This window comes from Castor canadensis, chromosome 1 (genome assembly GCF_047511655.1).
Source record: "Castor canadensis chromosome 1, mCasCan1.hap1v2, whole genome shotgun sequence".
Classification (NCBI taxonomy): Eukaryota; Metazoa; Chordata; class Mammalia; order Rodentia; family Castoridae; genus Castor; species Castor canadensis.
The window spans coordinates 79,029,496-79,050,347 of NC_133386.1; the positions used below are offsets into that span (position 1 = coordinate 79,029,496).

The following is a 20,852-nucleotide window of genomic DNA, read 5'->3' on the forward strand; positions in this document are numbered from 1 at the left end:
TGTAAGTTGTAAAATAGTATTTCTGAGTAATACTTAACATACAGTTAAATATCACCTGGTAGGGTTTTTTTTTTTTTAATGCATGTGGTACACAGTACTAGATTAATCATAATTATTGGTTTGTGACACTCATCATTGACTCATCTGTATCCTTTATATATTTATTTATTTTAAAGAAATAATTTATACCATAAACCCTGTAGCCAAGCTAAGTGTTTATATCTAACTGATACATATTTTATCTTTGTGTTTGCATAATCTGTTGTTACCTGAAAGCATGTTATAGTAGTATGCACTGGTAATTGAAAAGTTAGAATAGAGAATCATAAGGTTTTAAGTATGGATGACTTTGCCAGTTGTAGTTTCCTGTCTTTCATTTATAAGCCTTACTCATGTTTCACCTGTGATTTCATTTTGAATGATAGTAAGGAACGAGTGCTTAAAAGTAATTGTGAAGTAATCCTGTGTTTTTAATGTATTTTCATCTTTTATAGTGGATTCAGCTGTGTTTGTTTTTACAGTGGTGTTTTGCTACTTAAACTCACTGTGTCATTCCAGTGTATTCAACTTTTATTGAAAACATTTTTCTTTTCAGACTAGTATTTCATTAGGTCAGATAATATTTTATTATACAGCTGCAGTAGTAAATACAAGTACAGAAATAATCCTTTGCACAAATACAACTGATTCCTGGAAAAAAATAGCTCAACTAACGAAAATAGTTGTGGGCAGGAATTCTAGAGAATAGCTATCTAACTTTTCAAGCAATTAGGGATTAAAATTTAAATGTAACAAAATAGGCTTTTGCTCATTTTGTGAGCAGATATGACCCATGATGTCAGCTCATGAGCAGAAAATGTCAAACATCAGTTTGTCATAATTTCTCTTCTCTATATAACAGAAAGATACTTTTGATATTAATTTAGGTCACATTTTAGTTACAAAAAATAACTGAATGTATGAAAATATTAACATGTGTTCTTAGAATTGATTATTAGGCTTTTTTCTGAGTACTAGGTTATTTGTGGGATATTAGGTGTATTTTTAGTTAGCATTTAAGATTGCCCTTATTTTATTAAATTACATAAATTTAACTTGTATCCAGTTTTTCACTAAGAAAATTCTTTTGTTACAACTCTTTTGTTATGGTATAGTAATTTAAAAAGAATTTTTTTTTCCTTTAATGCAGGAATCTCTGAATTAAATAATCCCTGAAAGGGAGACCAGTCATTGGAGTAGCAGCTGGCAGGTTTCACACTATGCACATAGATATACTATAAAGTGAAATGTGGGGCTAATGGATGAGGTATTATTAGCAATAGTGATGACTTTCATAGTAGGTGTATCTATTTAAATTACAAATTAAACATTTCTATTTCATTTTGAAGTTAAAATTCTTTTTATTTTAAAATGTAGATTCTCTTAGGTTATAAAATCTTACCAGTTATTTAAACTGAGTCGAATGTGTGCATTAGCAAGTGGAGTTTAGATATTTAGCATGTGTATCTATGTTAGTAAAGGCTTTGAGAGGAAAGAACTTCCCATAGAAAGAAACAGCAATCTCATTTAGGAAAGGAGGAATTGGAAATCCAGAGACTAAATCATCTTATTTCACCTTTCATAATAATTGCCTATTGATTATTGTTTGAACAGATATTTCTTTAACTTAAAATGTATGTATTTTAGAGAACATGGGATTTTTTTTTTTTTTCCCCTGAACCAGACAACTGAACTTGAAAAAGATTCTTGTGTCTGGGGGTCGTATGGAATACAAGGTTGATCCTGAACATTTGAAAGAAAATGGGGGTCAAAAAATCTGTATTCTTGCAATGGATGGTGCTGGAAGGGTAGGTATATATTTATGTAAAAGTATAGTAAACTTTTCTTAAGTGACAGTTATAAGAGACCTGGTCGTATGAAAATGTATTGCCATGTTAGTGACAATTTCCATTCACTTGGTTTTGCTACTTATTTTTGACATCTAACACTAATTAGTATGGGGCTAGTATTTCAGAGCAAGTGTGACAACATTTAATCTAATATTGCACAGTGTTGTCTTAATCTAATTTGAAATTTCATTTATTTTTAAAATGAAAATAAAGAGTTTGAATTATTTGATACATACATTGAATATTGGTAAATGATGTTGAATTGCATAGATATAGAGATGAAGAAATGTAAAAAGTAAACAGGAAATATTGCAAATTTGGTGTATAACTGGAAAAATTTCCCTGAGATTTGGTTTTATATAAATGTACACATTATGAACATGTGCAGAGATTATAACTAACCACATCATATATAAAAGATAAAGAATATCTTTGTTAGAGTTTAATTTTAGTTCCTGGTGCATATATCAGTATGCTTCTCTAAAAAACTGCATATTTAGAATATAATTTTAAATTATGTATTTAAATACATACTTGAATTAATTTATTGATAATTATAAACATACTATACATTAGAACACTGAAAATATACACTGTGGCTAGAAAAACACAGCTTTCTGTCTTTTGCTTATAAAACAAAGATAGTAACAAAGTTTTGTGAGATTTAAAATGTGATGTAAAATTTGACATTTTAGAAATTGAAGAATTAATCGTAAAGCTCCATTTACTGGTTCATTATAAATGGTATACATTACTTCCATTTGTCATTTTAATGGAAGGAACTAGATCTTTTTGTGTGAATAACTTTTGTGTGGCAAATACCTTGTAAATTTGATTATGTAGGAGTTAGACTTCTAAAAATCAGTGGTTTTAGTTGGGGCTGGTGTTGCATGCCTGAAATCCTAGAACTTGGGAGGAAGAGGCCCGCCTGGGCTGCACAGTGAAACCTTATCTAAAAACAAACAAACTAAAAATTCAGCAGTTTTAATTTTTCAAATGAAATCATGCTTGTAATGCTAACATGGACAGATGAAAGGGTTGTTCTCTGGATAAAGCTGGATCGGGAAGCCTAATACCACATCTGTGATCTCCTTTTTCCTTCACAATAATCCCTCATTCTTTGAGACTGCTAAGTTTTGCAGAATCACTTGGAACCATTGAACTTTATAATAAGTTTTCTTTCTCTTAAGATTCTTGTTTTGTTTTTGGCAGTACTGGGGTTTGAATTCAGGGCTTCACGGTTGTTAGGCAGGTGCTTTACCACTTGAGCCACTCCGCCAGCCCAAGATTTTGGTTTTAGTTTTATAATTGAATTATGCATGCATATACTTTTTTCTTGAGAGTAAAGTTTGGATTTACGTAGAGTGATTTTTCAAACTTTTTTGAAATAGATGACTGTAGCCAACCTTACATCTATGATTTGGCTTTAAGATCGTAGCATTATCTTTTTACTTCAAACAAGTCATACTGAAAATTACATCTTAAAAGAAATGTCTTTGAAATAATTTTTAATGCTTCATGCTTGCTTAGTGTACTTTCCTGAAAGACAGTTCTTTAAAATCATCTTGACTTACATAGTATGTATCTCTTCTTGTGGGAGAACGATTATTGAAACATACTAATTAAAGTTTTTGCTTTGATTATATTATTTCTTGATTTCACATTTTGGTTGTTCAGATGCTATATTGCTTTATATTGTGGTGTGATTTGGTTTTGGTTTAGGTATTTTGCTGGAGATCAGTCAGCAGTTCTCTGAAGCAGTGTCGATGGGCCTATCCACGCCAGGTCTTGATTTCTGATATTGCTTTAAACAAAAATGAAGCTCTGTTTGTCACACAGGATGGAGAAGGATTTAAAGGCAAATGGTTTGAAGAGAAAAGAAAGAATTCTGAGAAGAAAGGTTAGTTCATATATGTGAATAGCACATAAAATATCTTTTAGTTAACCTTGAATTTAACAAGTATTATTAGGTTTTAGCCTTAGATACTTACATATTTTATCTTTGTGATTAGTTTGTTTAATGACTATGTCCTATTAGATGATAAATTCAGTGATGACAAGGACTGTGACTGTTTCACTATATCCTTAGCATTTGGCATATTTGCTGGCACATTGTAGTCCCTCATTTAGGAATGAATAAATTAGTTATTATACTAAAAGTATATAGTAAGAATGTTTATGGTTATTTAAAAATTATCAGTATATTATTATATCATAAAGCCAATAGAAATAATTTTGCATAATGTATTAATTTGTTGTATTTTATTTCTTTATAGATTACTCAAGTTGTAAACTTTTCAGGTATATTTACTATTCACCAGATACAGGACAAGGCTTTAATTATATAAAAATAATATAAGATGAGCCCTGTTCTCAGGCACTCACAAGACTAGACATTAATCTACATATTTATAGTTCAGTAAGACAGATGCTAATATACACATAATAAGTTTTTTAAGAGCATAGACATTGGAAAAACTGGGGGTTAGGGGAAGTTAGTAAACCCCCCTAAAACTGAAATGGAGTAAATTTGAGTGAGTAACCAGAACACAGGGTTTGTCTTACAAATTTTGGAAGTCCTTAGCCATATTTAGTAATCTGAAACTGAATTCATGTCCTCATTATCCCACATCTGCCCTTGTAGTGTTTTCTAGCCTAATAAATGGCTATCATTGACAACCCATTTTCCCTCCCTCATACATCTAATCGGTCACCAAATTTTGTTACTCTTTCTCAAATGTTTTGAAATTCTTTGTATTCTTTACTTTTTAAAAAGTGTCTATGCTACAGCAAGAATCATTTCTTTAAAAATTTCATGTTTTGGTGGAAGCACTGTATACTTTGCTTTCATAGCCTCGATTTGAGTTGTGATGATACAATCATTTGTTCAGTGTCTGTTTTCCCTGCTAGACTGTGTATGTAATGATGGTAAAAACATGTCCTATTCATTACTGTTCCACTATAGATAGACTCATGATCATTGTATCACAGTAGCACAATGTAGTCATTCAAATATTGCTGAATAAATGTAAGAAAGGGAGAAGAGAAAGCAGGGAGCAAATAAACAAGATAATGAAGACAGTAAGTTTGTGTATTGTAAGGCAAGTTGAAGTTGAATTTGAATTGTCTTTTAGAAAGATAACTTTGCAATATGGAGGGTATGTTTGTTGACAGAGATGAAATCACAGCTAATTAATAATCACCCCACCAAAAGTTGCCTGTATAATATAAGAAGTGTGTAGTGCATAATGGTCGAAGACAGGATGTAGTTCTTCAGAAGGACTTAATGTGTAATAATTTCAGTAAAGACTGATTAATGGCAGTTTTATTTTCTTTTTTAGCAGACATTTTATCAAACCTACATCATTCCTCATCAGATATGTCTTGTATCTCTGATACAAATAGTGTGTATGAAAGAATTCGACTTGAGAAACTTACTTTTGCCCATAGGGCTGTTGGTGTCAGCACAGATCCAAGTGGATGCAACTTCGCAATTCTGCAGTCAGATCCTAAAGCAAGGTATAACTGCCTGAGTTTTCTTTTGTTTTCAGTAGCTCCTGGTGCATATTTAATTGAAATGCTATTACCAAGTACTGTAGAGACCTTAGACAAATAAACATGTTACTAGGGTAATCTAAAGCTAGAATTTGTTGCACTGGGAATGATGAGTGTTTCTTTTAGACTGTAAACTGATGCTAAAAATATTGAAGATGTATATACATGCCTACATAAAATTTGTCTTTAGTGCTTTAAGGTATACTCCAGATTCTCAAATTCTGAGAAATATATTATAAATATTTATTAGGTACTTTATAATATTTTCATACAAAAGAAGAGCTATATGGAATCATCTGTAGGACAGCATTCTAGTACAAATTATATTTAAAGAGAGGTAGGTTAAGATAGACATTAAGGGTACAATTGAAGAGGGAAGAAAGCCAGCAAGTGAGTGACCATCCATGCTGGTTTGCCCAGGTCTGTCTCTCACTGAAAGTTTCATCTCTTGAGAAAAAGCCTCAGTCCAAACCAAATCGGGAAGATTTATCCCTCTGCCTAATAGGGTGAAATATATAGATTGGGAAGATGTGATTGCATTCTTATACCACTGAAAAAACCAGTCATAGACTGATTTTATGTCTTCCTATTTTATTTTTATTTGAGTGTCTGACCTATTGAATGTACAGCCTGGAGTATTTTCTCAGACCTCTGTTTGTTCTTCACTTCTAAAATAAAAGATAAATAATTGAGGAAACATTTGGGGACTCTACTTTTTACTTATTTTTAAAATGATTTTAGTTATGTGTTTAATAATTTTAAGAAACAGCCATTTGAATTTACATTGCCCTAACATTTCTTTGTAGAAATACAGAATATTATTTTCAAAGAAAAACTTAGTTCTTGTCATTTTAGTATGAAAAGAAAAATATAAAAAAGAATGGAAAAAAATTAAAGGTTAATATAATACTTTGCACAAATGATATATTTTGGGAATTACCAAATTAAAATGTTTCTCTTTAATAAGCAATAAAACACTTAATTTTCAAGGGAATCAGCTGGAGTTGCTTTTCTCTCTCATTTTCTTAAAAATAATAATTACCTTTGCTTCATTTCTAGCCTTTATGAAATTCCAACTGTGTCCTCCTCGTCCTTTTTTGAAGAGTTTGGCAAACTGTTGATGGAAACAGATGAAATGGACAACATCCATGATGTGACATTTCAAGTTGGCAATAGACTCTTCCCTGCACATAAATATATTTTGGCAGTGCGTTCTGACTTTTTTCAGAAATTGTTTCTTACAGATGGTACCACTTTAGAATTTACAGATGTTTACCGTAAAGATGAAGATTCTGCAGGATGTCATCTCTTTGTGGTAGATAAAGTTCACCCTGATTTGTTTGAATATCTTTTGCAATTTATATATACAGATACTTGTGACTTTCTAACTCATGGCTTCAAACCAAGAATGCTCCTGAACAAAAAATCAGAAGACTATCAGGACCCTCTGAATTGCCATATGAATAAAATGAATTGTCATGGAGATGATAATCAGAAGTCAGCATTTGAAGTTTACAAAAATATTCAAGTCCATACAATTAGTGAAAAGCAGAAAAGCAAACCCAAATCTTCTAAAAAAGGAAAAGGTATTGGGGAAGATGATCCTGTAAGAATGTTACAAAATGCTGCAAAGAAATTTGGCCTCAGTAATTTGAGTAGTAGGTATGACTCTTCCTTAATACATATCTGTTCTTATATTTACTTCATTAAATCCTCCTTTTAAGTTTCGGGTTTTTTGGTGGTACGGGATGGGGGGAGTGGTGAATTTTCTCAGGGCATAGGGCTTGCTAGATAGGTATGCTACCACTTGAGCCTCTCCACCATTCCAAATATTCTTTCATGTTTTTTTTTCCTTTTTCCCTTTCCTACTCCCTCTTTTCTCAAACCTCTCTTTTTGGGAGCGGTACATGCATAGGTATGTTTTGTCTTTATTTCTGGTAGAGTTATCTCTGTGAGACTTCCTGGTTTGATTATTAAAGGATAGGATCAAAGTGGTAAGCAGTGTATTGTGCTGAAAAGATCTTTGATAATGGAAAAACCTCCAAAGTATATGCTTTCTAGCTTTACTATTTCTGGGGGTAAGTTTCTTCACACCGCAGTTTTTCTGTCTCTCTCTCCCTATAAAGTAATTGTAGGGATAATATTTACTCACTTCATGTTGCTGGTAAAGCTTTGTCATACAGCATATGTAAGTGTCCAACACAGAGTCTGTCACATTATAAATGAAATTCTTTGGTATTTTCTCTTTTTTTAAGGCATTTATGTTGTTTGTGGCAGTATGACCTTGTGTTGTGGGGTGGGAGCAGTGAATGTTTCCTATTTAAAAATAGTGAAGGACTTTGTGGTCTGGAATTGATTTTTGTTTTGCCAATAATGATATTTGACTTTGAATTTTAATTAAAATTGAAGAAGTTAGATTTATTTTATCTTTGGAATAGAGGTGTATTGTACTTTTTTAGGAGGTAAGATATTTTCAGATGTAAACTTATTTGTTGGATTTTTTTGTTGTGTATTTGTTTATCTTGATAGGAGAATATATCTGCCTATGATTAATTTATATCTTTTCTTGATAGGTTAGATGGGGTCAGATTTGAAAATGAAAAAATTAATGTTATTGCCAAGAAAACTGGCAATAAACTGAAGCTAAATCAGAAAAAATGGTAAGGAAATGAGGATAAACTCTTCATATCTAGATTTTCGCACACAAGTGTGGGAATAGATTTCTTGCCACATATGAAAATGTGTAGGTAGATAATTACCTTTTCCAATCTTCATTTCTGAACATGTTCAGCCACTGAGTTAATGGATAAAACATTAACTGCTGAATAAGACATTGAAGGAGTTCATTCTTTCTGATTACTTTCTAAAGAAGAGAGGAATTTTTTAATTTTAATTTTTTTACTTGAATTTTGTGTCTTGTTATAATTGCCATTTAATATAGACCAAAACAAACTATGCATTTTTGTCATTATGATTATTTCCTTTAATATAAATTTTCCAGGAATAAAACTATTTTAAGATGTTTGTTATTGAAAATTTTGTGTTAGGTATTATGCAGATGAAAAGTTTGGGCAAAGAGACATTGTGGAGATTTCTAGACTGTGCTTGGCGCATGATAGGATATATAAATAAGAGAATTAGAGCTTTGACACTTATCATAAATACACTTTCTGGAATAGAAAAGGAAAACCAGAAGAAAGACATTTTTGAATATATATCTGTACTCAGTTCCCTTTTCAAATACCTTTATTATAAGGCAATTACTATCTTCCCTGATGTGGAGGGAGATAAAGTAACTATTTGCATGCATATCCACAAGGTTTTTATTCTATAAGCGAAGATGAAAAGTTAAGACAAATCTTTTAATGTACTTATATTTTATTATTTAAGTATGTGAAGGAATTTCTGTGTTTAATTAAACTTTTTTTCTCTCTTTTTTGTTTTCAGTTCATTTCTGTGTGATGTAACAATGAGGTCAGTGGATGGAAAGGAATTTCCTTGTCACAAATGCGTTCTTTGTGCTAGACTTGGTGGGTACACTTTTTGTTAGCTGAGGATTTGTTTTAGTATTGCTTCACTGTTCTTACTGCATTAAACTTTTTTTCTTTCAGAATATTTTCATAGTATGCTGAGTAGCTCATGGATTGAGGTGAGATTTAAATAGAAAGTTGCTTATACCAGTAAATGCACTTCTTTATATTTTTGTGAAATTATATTCTAAAGAAATTCAGAATTAGAACTTGATATTTTAGCCCAGTTTTTCATTTGTATTGATCTTATGTTTATGCTTAAGTTTGCTAGAAAATAGCAACAATAAGAATTAAAATTGTTGCTAAAACTGCTTAAATCAAAATTTTCCCATTAGTATTTGGAAATGTATTAGGAGTTGCCAGTGTGTTTCTTGTATCAATATTTCTTTATTCCTTTCTTATAAGATGTTTTAAATTATATATATCCCATTTTAGCTTCGTGTGTTTAAGTGTCTTTGATGTTATTTCCTACCCAGACTTTTATCAGTAACTGAAATTAGAATATGCTAGTATTATTTAAAATTAATTAATTTGTTACATTTTATCTTATTTTACTTAGGCTTCCAGTTGTGCAGCTCTGGAAATGCCAATACATTCTGAAATACTGAAAGTCATTTTGGACTTCCTCTATACTGATGAAGCTGTGGTGATAAAAGGTAATAAAAAGAGTCGGGAAATTGTCTCTTTTTCAGATCTAATGGCATAATGGTAGAAATCAGTTATTGAAACAAGCTGTTTAATTTATTTTAAATTTAATTTTAAAATAAACAATGGAAATAATTACAGTAAACAAGCAGAAAAAGTTTTCATTACCCCTTGAGTTCTTTTGAGAATTTTATGTAACGGTTGAAATTAGATTTAGCATTTCTATTTCCAGTTACTTATATAATGAGATAAATAAATTGACAAGCAATATAGTTTCGGTAATTCTCTACATAAGTTCATTCCTGCCTAATTTTTTTCTCTTGTGAGAGCATATCAGAAGTGAAAGAAATTTATTAAGAATTGAAGCAAAATTGCTGAAAAAACTGCATCTATGTACTTTGTCAGACAAAACACCAGTGTTTTCAGTTGCTGGAATTGAACTGAATGTTCCGTGGTAGTCATTTTACTGTTAGTGTTTTAGCCCCAGCTGTATATTGTGGATAAAAAAACAAGGGGGAAATATACTACTCTTTTCAAGAAATTTGCAGTCTAGTGGAAAATACAACCATAAAAGAAAACAAGTATAATGCAGCAAAGTAATTCTCTAAAAAATAGGTGGAGTTTTCAGAAACTGGCATCTGAATCTGCATGGGTAATTGGGGTACTTTTTGTTAAGTAGATTGTGTTTAACTGAGTGCAGGATTTCTGAAGATTTGTGTGCTTGGTCATATAGCTAACTGAGACATTGGTATTTTTCTCTATTTCCCTTTTAAAAAAAAAACAACTAAGATGTCATTCACATGCCATAAAATTCACATTTCTCAAGCATATATATGGGGTTTTTAGTATATTTGCAAATTGTGCAGCTATCGCTATTTTCTTATTCTATAGCATTTTCATCACCCCAGAAAGAAACCTCTGTATCTAGTAGCAGAGCCTTTACTCTCTCCCATCCCCAGCACCTAGCAGTCACTATTCTACTTTCTATCTCTAGATAGTCCTATTATGGACATTTCATGTAAACATTATGAGGCCTTTTGAATATAACTTTATTTTTTTTACTTAGCATAACGTTTTCAAGGTCCATCTACATTGTAGCATGTACCAGCACTTTATTATTTTCTATTGCCAAATAAAAATCCATTATACAGATATGCCACCTTTAAATTTATTCATTTATAAGTTGATGAGGGAGAGGTGAGAGTTAAGGCCTTTTTTGATTTAAGGACTTTCCTATTAAGTCTTTTCTGAGTATTTGGTAACCCTCCCCATGCATGTGGCTAGATGCTTAGGAATGGTTATATATTTAAAATTTTCTACCAGAAGTGTATAAGGGTTCATGTTTTTCACCTCCTTTCCAATATTTGCTAATGTCTACTTTTTAAAAAAAAATAACCTTCCAAATTGGTGTGAAATAGGTAGAACATTGCTGTTTTAATTTGCATTTCTTTAGTGATATTGAACATTTTTACAAACACTTTATGGCCTTTTTCTTCTTTGAAAAAAATTTATATGTTTTGGCTATTTTTATTTTAATTTTTATCTTTTTATTATGTTGTAATAGTTTGTGCATTCTAGATACTAGTCTCTTACCAGATATATAATTATTTCCTATGCTTTGGCTTGTGTTTTCATTATTTTGATAATGTCCTTTGGCAGTACTGCGGTTTGAGCTCAGGGCTTTGCATTTGCTAGGCAGGTAGGTGTTCTGCCTCTTGAGCCAAACCTCCAACGCTTTTCATTTTGGTTGTCTGGGGATATAGTCTCACTTTTGCCCAGGCCAGCCCAGGATTCTCCTATTTTAGGCTTCCAGCTATTGCTGGAGTGACATATGTGCACCACCATGTCCAGCTTTTTCCATTGAGATGAGGTCTTGCAAACATTTTTTTCCCTAGACTGGCTTGGAACAATGATTTTCTTGATCCCAGCCTAAGCATAGGTTGGGATGATAGTTGTGTACTACCATGCCCATCTGTTGATGGAGATGGGGTCTTGTGAAGTTTTTGCCTGGACTGGCCTTGAACCATGCATGATCCTCACAATCTTAGTCTCCTAAGTAGATAGGCTAATAGGCATGAGCTGCTGGTGCCCGACAAAACAAAATTTTTAAAAATTATGATGAAATCCAGATTCCTGTTCCTTTGTTATTACTCATGCTTTTGGTGTTATTTCTGAGAATGCATTGCCAAATCTGAGGTTGTAATAATAACGCACTATGTTTTCTTCTAAGAGTTTTATAGTTATGTCTCTGATCCATTTTATATTAAATTTTCCCCAGCTTTATTCTGATGTAATTCACAAATAAAATATGTAGAATGTGATGCTTTGATAGAAATTGTGAAAAGATTACAATAATCAGGCTTATTCATACTCATGCATTATCCTTATATACTTACCTTTTTTGTTTTTTTATGAAAATGCTTAAGATCTCTTTTAGCATATTTCATGTATACATTACTATTAACTGTAGTTACCATGCAGTATTTTTTTCCTCTTTTATTATCATTTTTACATATACTTATGTGTGTATTCATTGTTTGATCCAACTCCCCCTTCCCCCAACACAACTCCCCCACTCCCCGCCTTCCAGGGAGAAATGGTTTCTGCAGTCTTGTTCTTTGATTTTCTTGAAGAGAAAACATAAAAGCTAAGAAAGACATAGCGTTTTTGCTAATTTGAGATAAAAATAGCTACACAGATGTTCATAGCGTTGCTTTGATGCAGTTGTGTATTGCAACCCACATTGGTTCATCTCTGCCAGACCTCTTCACTACTTCTGGTACCCTTCCCATAGTGGCCTCTGCCAGGTTAAGATTACTTTGTTTGTTCCTCTGCAGTGAGCACATCAACCACATTCAAGTTTTAAGTTTCCTTCCCTTTCCTTATTCCTCCTGTGTGCATTCTCCCCTTAGTGAGTGACCTATATCTAATAATATTACTGCATTTGTTTTAGGTCTGTAATCCCCACATGAGGGAGAACATGCTATTTTTGGCCTTCTGAGCCTGACTAACTTTGCTTAAGATTCTCCAGTTCTATCCATTTACTTACGAATGACAAAATTTCATTCTTCTTTGTTGCTGAGTAAAATTCCATTGTGTATAAATACCACATTTTCTTAATCCATTCGTCAGTAGTAGGGCATCTTGGCTGTTTCCATAGCTTGGCTGCAAAATAATGTGCTGCAATAAACATGAGTGTACAGGTGCCTTTGTAATAACTTGAGTTACATTCCTTTGGGTATATCCTTAGGAGTGATACTGCTGGATCATATGGCAGATCTATGTTTAGTTTTTTAAGAAACCTCCATATGTACTAGCTTACATTGCTAACAGCAGTATATGAGGGTTCCTTTTTCCCTGCATCCTTGCCAACATTTGTTGTTGGTGGTGTTCTTGACTATAGCTATTCTAACAGGAGTGAGGTGGAATCTTAGTGTGATTTTGATTTGCGTTTCCGTTATGGCCAGGGGTGGTGAGCATTTTTCCATGTGTTTTTTTGGACTTCTTCCTTTGAAAAAATTCTGTTAAGTTCAGTTGCCCACTTCTTTATTGATTCATTGTTTGGTACATTGGGAAGTTTAGATTTTTGAGCTCCCTGTACATTTTGGTTATCAGTTTGTTGTTTGATGTATAGTTAGCAAATACTTTCTCCCACTCTGTGGGTGGTCTTTTCAGTTTAGAGACCATTTCTTTTGTTGTGCAGAAGCTTTTTAATTTCATCCAGTCCCATCTGTCCATCTTTTCTCTCAGTTGCTGGGCTGTTGGAGTTCTACTGAGGAAGTCAGGATATTTCCTGCTCTTTTGTGTACTAACTGCAAGGTTTCAGACTTGATATTAAGGTCCTTAATCCACTTTGAGTTGATACTAGTACAGGGTGACAGGCATGGCTCAATTTCAGTTTTCTATAGGTAGATAACCACTTTTTCCAGCAACACCTATCGAAGAGGCTGTCTTTTCTCCATTCTGTGTTTTTGGTGCCTTTGTCAAAAGTAAGGTGGGTGTAGCTATGTGGATTCATATCCAGGTCCTCTATCTGTTCCGCTAGTCTTCATATCTGATTTTGTTTCAGTACCATGCTGTTTTTATTGCTATGGCTCTGTAGTATAGTTTGAAATTGGGTATTGTGATACCTTCAGCATTGCTCCTTTTGCTTAATGGTCTTTTTGGCTGTTCGTGGTCTTTCATGTTTCCTAATGATTTTCATTGGGAATTGTGTTGAACATGTAAATTGCTTTTGGGAGTATAGCCATTTTTACTGAAAAATTTTTACTGAGCATGGGAGGTCTTTTGATCTTCTGTAGTCTTCTTTGATCTCTTTCTTCAGTGGTTTATAGTTCTTGTAGAGGTCATTTACATCCTTTCTTAAGTTTATTCCTAGGTATTTGATTTTATTTTGAGGCTGTTGTAAATGGAATTGTTTTCATATATTCTTTCTCAATCTACTCATTGTTGGTGAATAGAAAGGCTACTGATTTTAGTAAGGTGATTTTATATTCTGCTATTTTGCTGAAGTTATTTATGGTGTCTAGGAGTTTTGGGGTCTTTGAGTTATAGGATACGTCATCTGCAAATAGAGATATGTTGACTGTTTTTGCCTGTTTGTATTCCTTTTATTTCTTCTTGCCTTATTGCTCTGACTGGGAATTCCAAGACTGTTGAATAGGAGTGGGTAGAGTGGGCATCCTTGTCAAGTTCTTGACTTCACAGGAAATGGTTTTAGTTTTTCCCCATTAAGTATGATGTTGGCTATAGGTCTGTCATATATTGCTTTTATAATGTTGAGGTACATTCCTTCTATTCCTAGCTCTCTTAGAGCTTTTATCATGAAGTGGTGTTGAATCTTATTGAAGGCTTTTTCTGAATCTATTGAGATGATCAGTGCTTTTTGTCTTTGCTTCTATTAATGTGCATATTGCATTTATTGATTTGCATATGTTATACCATCCCTGCATCCCTGGTATGAAGCCAACCTGATCATGGTGAATGATCTTCCTGATAAGTTGTTGGATTTGGTTTGCCATTATTTTATTGAGGATATGTGCATCTATGTTATTTAAGGAGATTGGCCTGTAGTTCTCCTTTTTGGATATGTCTTAGTCCAATTTTGGGATGAGTGTAATGCTGGCTTTATAGAATGAGTTAGGCAGTGTTCCTTCCCTTTCTGTTTCATGAAAATTTTAAGGAGTGTTGATATTAGTTCTTTGAAGGTCTGGTAGAATTCAGCCTACAAGCCATCAGGTCCTGGAGTTTTCTTTTTTGGGAGACTTGCTTCTTCAATTTCATTATGTGCTGTCGATCTGTTTAGGTGGTTAATATCCTCTTGGTTCAGTTTTGGATGGCCATGAGTGTCTAGAAATTTGTCCATTTCTTCAAGATGTTTCAGTTTGCTTGAATGTAGATTCTCAAAGTAGTCTGATGATTCCCTTGATTTCCTTAGTGTTTGTTGTTATCTCCTTTTTTGTTTCTGTTTTACTAATTTGGGTCTTTTCCCTCCTCATTTTAGTCAGATTTGCTAGGGGCTTGTCAATCTTGTATATTTTTTCAAAGAACCAGCTCTTTGTTTGTTGATTCTTTGTATGGTTTTTTTGGTCTCTATTTCATTAATTTTGGCCCTTGTTTTTATTATTTCTGTCCTTCTGCTTGTTTTGAGTTTTGCTTGTTCTTGTTTTTCTAGGGATTTGAGATGTAGCATTAGGTCATTTATTTGAGATCTTTCTGTGTTTTTAATATATGCACTCTTGACTACAAACTTTCCTCTTATGACTGCCTTTCCATGCAGTATATTAAATCTCCAGAATTTCTTGATTTTACAGCTGCAAGTTGGTACCCTTTGAGCAACATTTTCCTATTTCCCATATTCTTGACCCCCTAATAACTACTCTTATAATTTAGTTAATATTAATTCTTATATGTATTTGGGATAAGGATCCACCTTTCTTCTTTTACATGTGTGTATCTAGTTGTTCTAGCATTACTTGCCTATTTCCCCATTGAATTGTTTGGGCGTTTTTTTTTTTTCAAAAAATGAGTTGAACATAAATATAAAGATTTTATTAGTAGCCTCAGTTCTATTCTGCTGACTTGTATGTTTCTGTTACATACATACAAATTTGTATTTTTCTCTTATTGTCCTGATTACCATTGCTTTGTATGTAATACATTTTGAAGTTGGGAATGTGAGTCCTTGTATTATATTCTTTTTCAAAATTGTTTTGGCTATTTTGGGTCCTTTACATTTTCACATGAAGTTTATGATTAGCTTGTCAATTTCATCAAAAAAGGTGAAATTCTAATAGAGATAGTGTTGAATCTGTAGATCAATTGGGTACTATTGACTTTTCTAACAATATTATGTTTTATAGTCCATAAACATGGGGTACAGGATTCTTTCCATTTATTTGTCTTAAATTTCTGCTAATGTTTTTGAAGTTTTTTGTGTACAATCCTTGTACTTCCTTTGTTAAAATGATTCCCCAGGTTTTTTTTTTTTTTTTTTGGCTTCTGCTTTAAAGGGAAAGCAGATTTCAAGGGAATTTTCAGTTTTGAGTTCTTTACTAGCATTTAGGATTAGAATTGATTTTTTTCTTTTTTAAAATTTTACAATTGATTATATATGTATATTGATCTTATATCCTACAACTGTGCAAATTCTTTCACTAGTCCTAAAAGCTTTTTGGTGAATTTCTTATGATTTCCATATGTAAGATTATCCCATCTACAGATACAGTTTTATCTCTTTCTTTGTAATCTTGATGCCTTTTTTTCCTTTTTCTTGCCTAATTGCCCTGACTATGAGAACCTCTAGTACTACTCTGGATAGAAGTGGGGAGAGTGGCAATCCTTGTCTTAATTTCTTTTCTGTTTTATTTATTTGGTGTTACTGGGGTTTGAACTGAGGACCTTGCACTTGCTATGACAAGTACTCTACCACTTGAGCCACATTAGTCTTGATCCTGACTTTAGGAGGAAAGCATTCAGTTTTTCACCATTAATTATTATATTAGTTGTTTTTTTCTTTTTCTTTCTTTTTTTAAGTTTATTAAGTTAAGGAAGATCCTTTCTAGTCCAATTGGAGTGTTTTTTTTTATCATGGTTTTTGTGTCTGTTGAGATGATCATTTTTTTTTGGTCTTTTATTCTGTTTTTGTGTATTAGTTATATTTGGTTGATTTTCATGTGTAGAATCATTCTTTTATTCTGGGGATATTCCACTTGATCATGTATGATACTTGTATATGCTCCTGAGTTCGTTTGTTACATTTTGTTGGAGATTTTTTTTTTGTAATTTAAGGGATATTGGTTTTAGTTTTCCTGTAATTTCCTTGGTTTTAGTTTCAAGGTAATATTTACCTTATTGAATGAGTTGAGAAGTACTCCTCATCTGCATTTTAGAGTGATTGGGAAGAATTGGTTTTAATACTTCTTTAAATGTTCAGTTGAATTCATCAATAAAGTCCTCTGATCCTGGACTTTTCATTGTGGGCATTTTTTTCTTTTTGATTACTGATTAAATCCCTTTACTTATTGTAGGCATTTTCAGATCTTTGTTTTGTATTGAGTCGGTTTTAGTAGTTGTGCTTTCTATTTGTCCTTTCCATCTAGGTTATCAAATTTATTGGTGTACAGATCTATTCATAGTTCATAGCATTCTGATATCTTTTTTATTTTTAGAATGTTTGGTTATAAAGTTGCCTCTTTATTTCCATAATTTAGGTCTTCTCTTTTTGTATAAGAAAGATTCTTGCTAAAAGCTTGTCAATTTTATTTTCAAAGAACCAACTTTGACTTTTGTTGATTATCTTTATTTTTTCTAGTCATTTCTTTTATTCCCAGACTAATCTTTGTTTTTTTAAAGAGATTTTTATTATCATATTATTGTTCTACTGAGGGTACATTTTGACATTTACAAAAGTACTTACAAATATATCAGTCAAATTCATCATTCTCCTTTATCTCTCCTCTACTCTTCTTAGAATAGAAATCTTTGCTTTAAAAAAATTTTTTTTTTTTGCTTATTTTGGGTTCATTTTCTCTTCTTTTCTATAGGTGCTTAGAGTATTTTGAGATTTTTTTTCCCTATTTAGTCTGTCTTTTGTGTGCTTTAAAAATTCCCTTGTAATTTCCTTTACTGTATTTTTAAAAACTATTTTCTTAGTGTTTTTGTAGAGTATGATATTGTAAAACAACCCTGTTTGTATTAATGCCAGCTTAATTTCAGTATTATTTTAAAAAGTATTGTTCCTTCATAGCTCTCTCTCCTCCCTACACTTTGTGTTATTGTCATTTACGTTGTATCTTTGTATATTGTATACCTATCAACATAGATTTGTTTTGTTTCTGCTTCATGCAGTTGGAAAAGAAAGAGTTCTTAAGGAAAAAATACGTTCACAGTTTATTTATTTATGTAGTTATCTTTGTTGGTGTTCTTATTTCTTGATGTGGATTTGAGTTAGTCAACTACCCTTTCATCTCAGCCTGAATTATTTCATTTTAGTATTTCTTTTTAGGGCAGGTTTCCTAATAACAAACTGTCTTTGTTGTGTTAATCTGAGAATGTCTTAATTTTTTTATTCTTAGAGGATAATTTTGCTAGAAAATAGAATTCTGGTTGACTATCTTTTCTCTGTTAGGACTGTGTTATCCCATTGCCTTCTGTCCTCCATGGTTTCTGTTGAAAAATTAAGGCCTGAGTCTTTTTGAGGACCCCTTGCATATGATTAGCTACTTTCTTACTTCCTGTCTTTCCAGATTCATTTCTTTACATTTCAACAATGTGTGGTGTGTCTAGATGTGATTCTTTCTAAGTTTATGTAAATAGTTGTTTGTTGTGCAGATTGATGTTTTTCATCAAATTTGGTAAGTTTTTAGCCATTATTTCTTCATATATTCTTCTTTTATCCTTCCCATCCCACCCCCATTCTGGGACTTAAATATGTCTTGATATGCTTCATGAGTCTTCTCTACTTTGTTTTTCTTCATTCTGTTTTGGTTTTGGTCTTTATATTAGATAATCTCAATTGACTTTAATTTCTGTTTTTTCAAAGATATTCTTAATTTTATGAAATATTATCTTCATCATTTTATTTTTCAGACATGGTTTCCTTTATTTTTTTAAAATAGCTAGTTTAAAGTCTTTATCTAGTAAGTCCAAATCTTGACTTCTTCCAGGACAGTTTCTCTTAGCTGCTTTTTTTCTTGTGTGTGGGTCATACTTACATCTTTCATTGCATCTCTGCATCTTTCATAATTTTTTTTTCTGTTGGGATCTGGACATTTAAATGATACAGTGTTAGATCTCTAGAAATAAGATTCTTTCTCATCCTTAGGGTTTGTTGGGTTTTTTTTTGTTTAATGACTTTTCTAAGCTAATTCTGTAAATTGTGACTTCTTTGTCATATTTGACTATTAACGTCTACTTACTTGGGTAGTAGTCAGTTAATACTTAAGCAATTTTCCATTAATGTCTAGAACCAGCTTTTGCCTAGAGGATCTCTGTGTGTGTTGGTGACATGCTGTCAGTGTTCAGATTGGCAGTTTATAATGTGTCTTCACTTATGTTTCCTTCTTGTGCAGAATCTGAACTTATGCCAGAGATTTTAGCCTTCAAAAGTCTTTTCTGGGTATGTTCATTTGTGTGACTACATTCACAGGACTATATTAGCAATTTTCAAAAATTCCTGCAGACATCTGCATTAGTTTGGTCTGGGTGCCATAACAAAAGTCTATAGATTAAGTGCCTTAAATATCATAAGTTTATTTTCTCACAGTTCTGGAGGCTAGATGTCCTAGAGCATGCTCTGGAAGAGTTGATTTCTCGTAAAGGCTCTCTTCCAGGCTTGCACATGGCATCTTCATATGTTGTCACATGGCCTTAATGCATGTGTGTAAAAAGATTGTAAGCAAGGTCTCTAGGATCTCTTCTTAGAATAACACTAATCCTATTGGATTAGTGCCCACACTTAATGACCTCATTTAACTTTAGTTACTTCCTGAGAGGTCCCCTTTCCAAATATAGCCATACTGGGGAGTAGGACTTCAACAGCTGAATGTTAAGGTTTTTTTTTTCCTTCTGTTGCTTATTTTTATTTTGTACAGTTAGCATCATCTCAGGCAGCCTCAATCAATGTTAAGCAATTATTGCTGATAATTTTTAGTAAATGCCCCTAGGGAAAAGCTTCTTTTCAACAAGCAAGCTTTGACACAGGTCAAATAAAGACATGCATTTCTAGTGGCATTTCCAGGGAAGAACCAGGTCACATAGTGGTAGTTCTTTGGTAATATTGCTCTGTGATTGTTCTTCCTCTCCCCAGTGTCTCCTAGGCTGCTCATTTTCATTGTGATTGTGGAACTGTTGATTTTGGTACAGGTTGATGATCCCTTATCCAAAGTACTTGGGACTTAGAAGTATTTTGGAGTTTGGATGTTTTTTTAAAAAAAAATTGGAATATTCATAAATATATAAGGAGATATTTTGAGACAGAAAAAACCTAAACATGAAATTCGCTTAAGTGTCATATATACCTTATACACATACCCTGAAGGTAATTTTATTCAGTAGTTTTAGTGTGTTTGCATTTTGATTCTAACATCACATGAGGTCAGCTGTGGAATTTTCCATTTCATGTCAACATTCAAAAAGTTTTGAATTTCGCAAATTAATATAACCATTATGGAAAGCAGTATGGAGATGTCTCAAAAGCCAAAGATAGTACTGCTGTATGATCCAGTGATAACTGTCCTGGGCACATATGTAGGAACATAAAGTCAGGATACAATAGAGACACCTGTACACTGATGTTCATTGTAACACTATTCACAATAGCTAAGTTCTGCAAATAACCCAGATGTCCTACGACTGATGAATGGATTAAGAAAATATGGTGTATATACACAATGGAGTTTTACTTAACCATAAGGAATAGTGATATGTGGGTGGAAAGTAAATGGATGCAATTGGAGGACATTATGTTAAATAAGCTAGTCTCAGAAAGACAAAGGCTGCATGTTTTCTCTCATGTGGAAGATAGATCTGAAAGATAAACATAAGCAAAACCAAACGTGATCATATGCAAATGCATATGTAGAACATGTTTGTAATAGTGGAACTACTCTGTGGAACTCAGAAGGACGGAAAAGAAGAGTGATGGAGCATGAGCAATAGCATAAAACAACATCTGAAGATAGGGGATGTAAGGATATGTATTGAAAGCTATTGAAAAATGGGGGGTTGGAGG

The 20,852-nt window shown here is 32.6% G+C and overlaps 1 protein-coding gene across 5 annotated transcripts in view; it reads left to right on the forward strand.

Moving 5' to 3' along the window:
- LOC109678959 (inhibitor of Bruton tyrosine kinase) overlaps nucleotides 1–20,852 on the forward strand; it is an 89,842-nt gene that overhangs the window by 22,742 nt on the left and 46,248 nt on the right. For 3 of the 5 annotated variants that reach the window (XM_074079012.1, XM_074079001.1, XM_074079030.1), the window contains exons 9-16: nucleotides 1,724–1,847; nucleotides 3,612–3,789; nucleotides 5,231–5,408; nucleotides 6,504–7,106; nucleotides 8,018–8,104; nucleotides 8,892–8,974; nucleotides 9,056–9,093; nucleotides 9,534–9,630. In XM_074079012.1, the coding sequence (XP_073935113.1) occupies nucleotides 1,724–1,847; nucleotides 3,612–3,789; nucleotides 5,231–5,408; nucleotides 6,504–7,106; nucleotides 8,018–8,104; nucleotides 8,892–8,974; nucleotides 9,056–9,093; nucleotides 9,534–9,630 (1,388 nt within the window). The remainder of the gene's footprint in view (nucleotides 1–1,723; nucleotides 1,848–3,611; nucleotides 3,790–5,230; nucleotides 5,409–6,503; nucleotides 7,107–8,017; nucleotides 8,105–8,891; nucleotides 8,975–9,055; nucleotides 9,094–9,533; nucleotides 9,631–20,852) is intronic. The other 2 variants (XM_074079020.1, XM_074079004.1) reach the window with 1 other exon arrangement.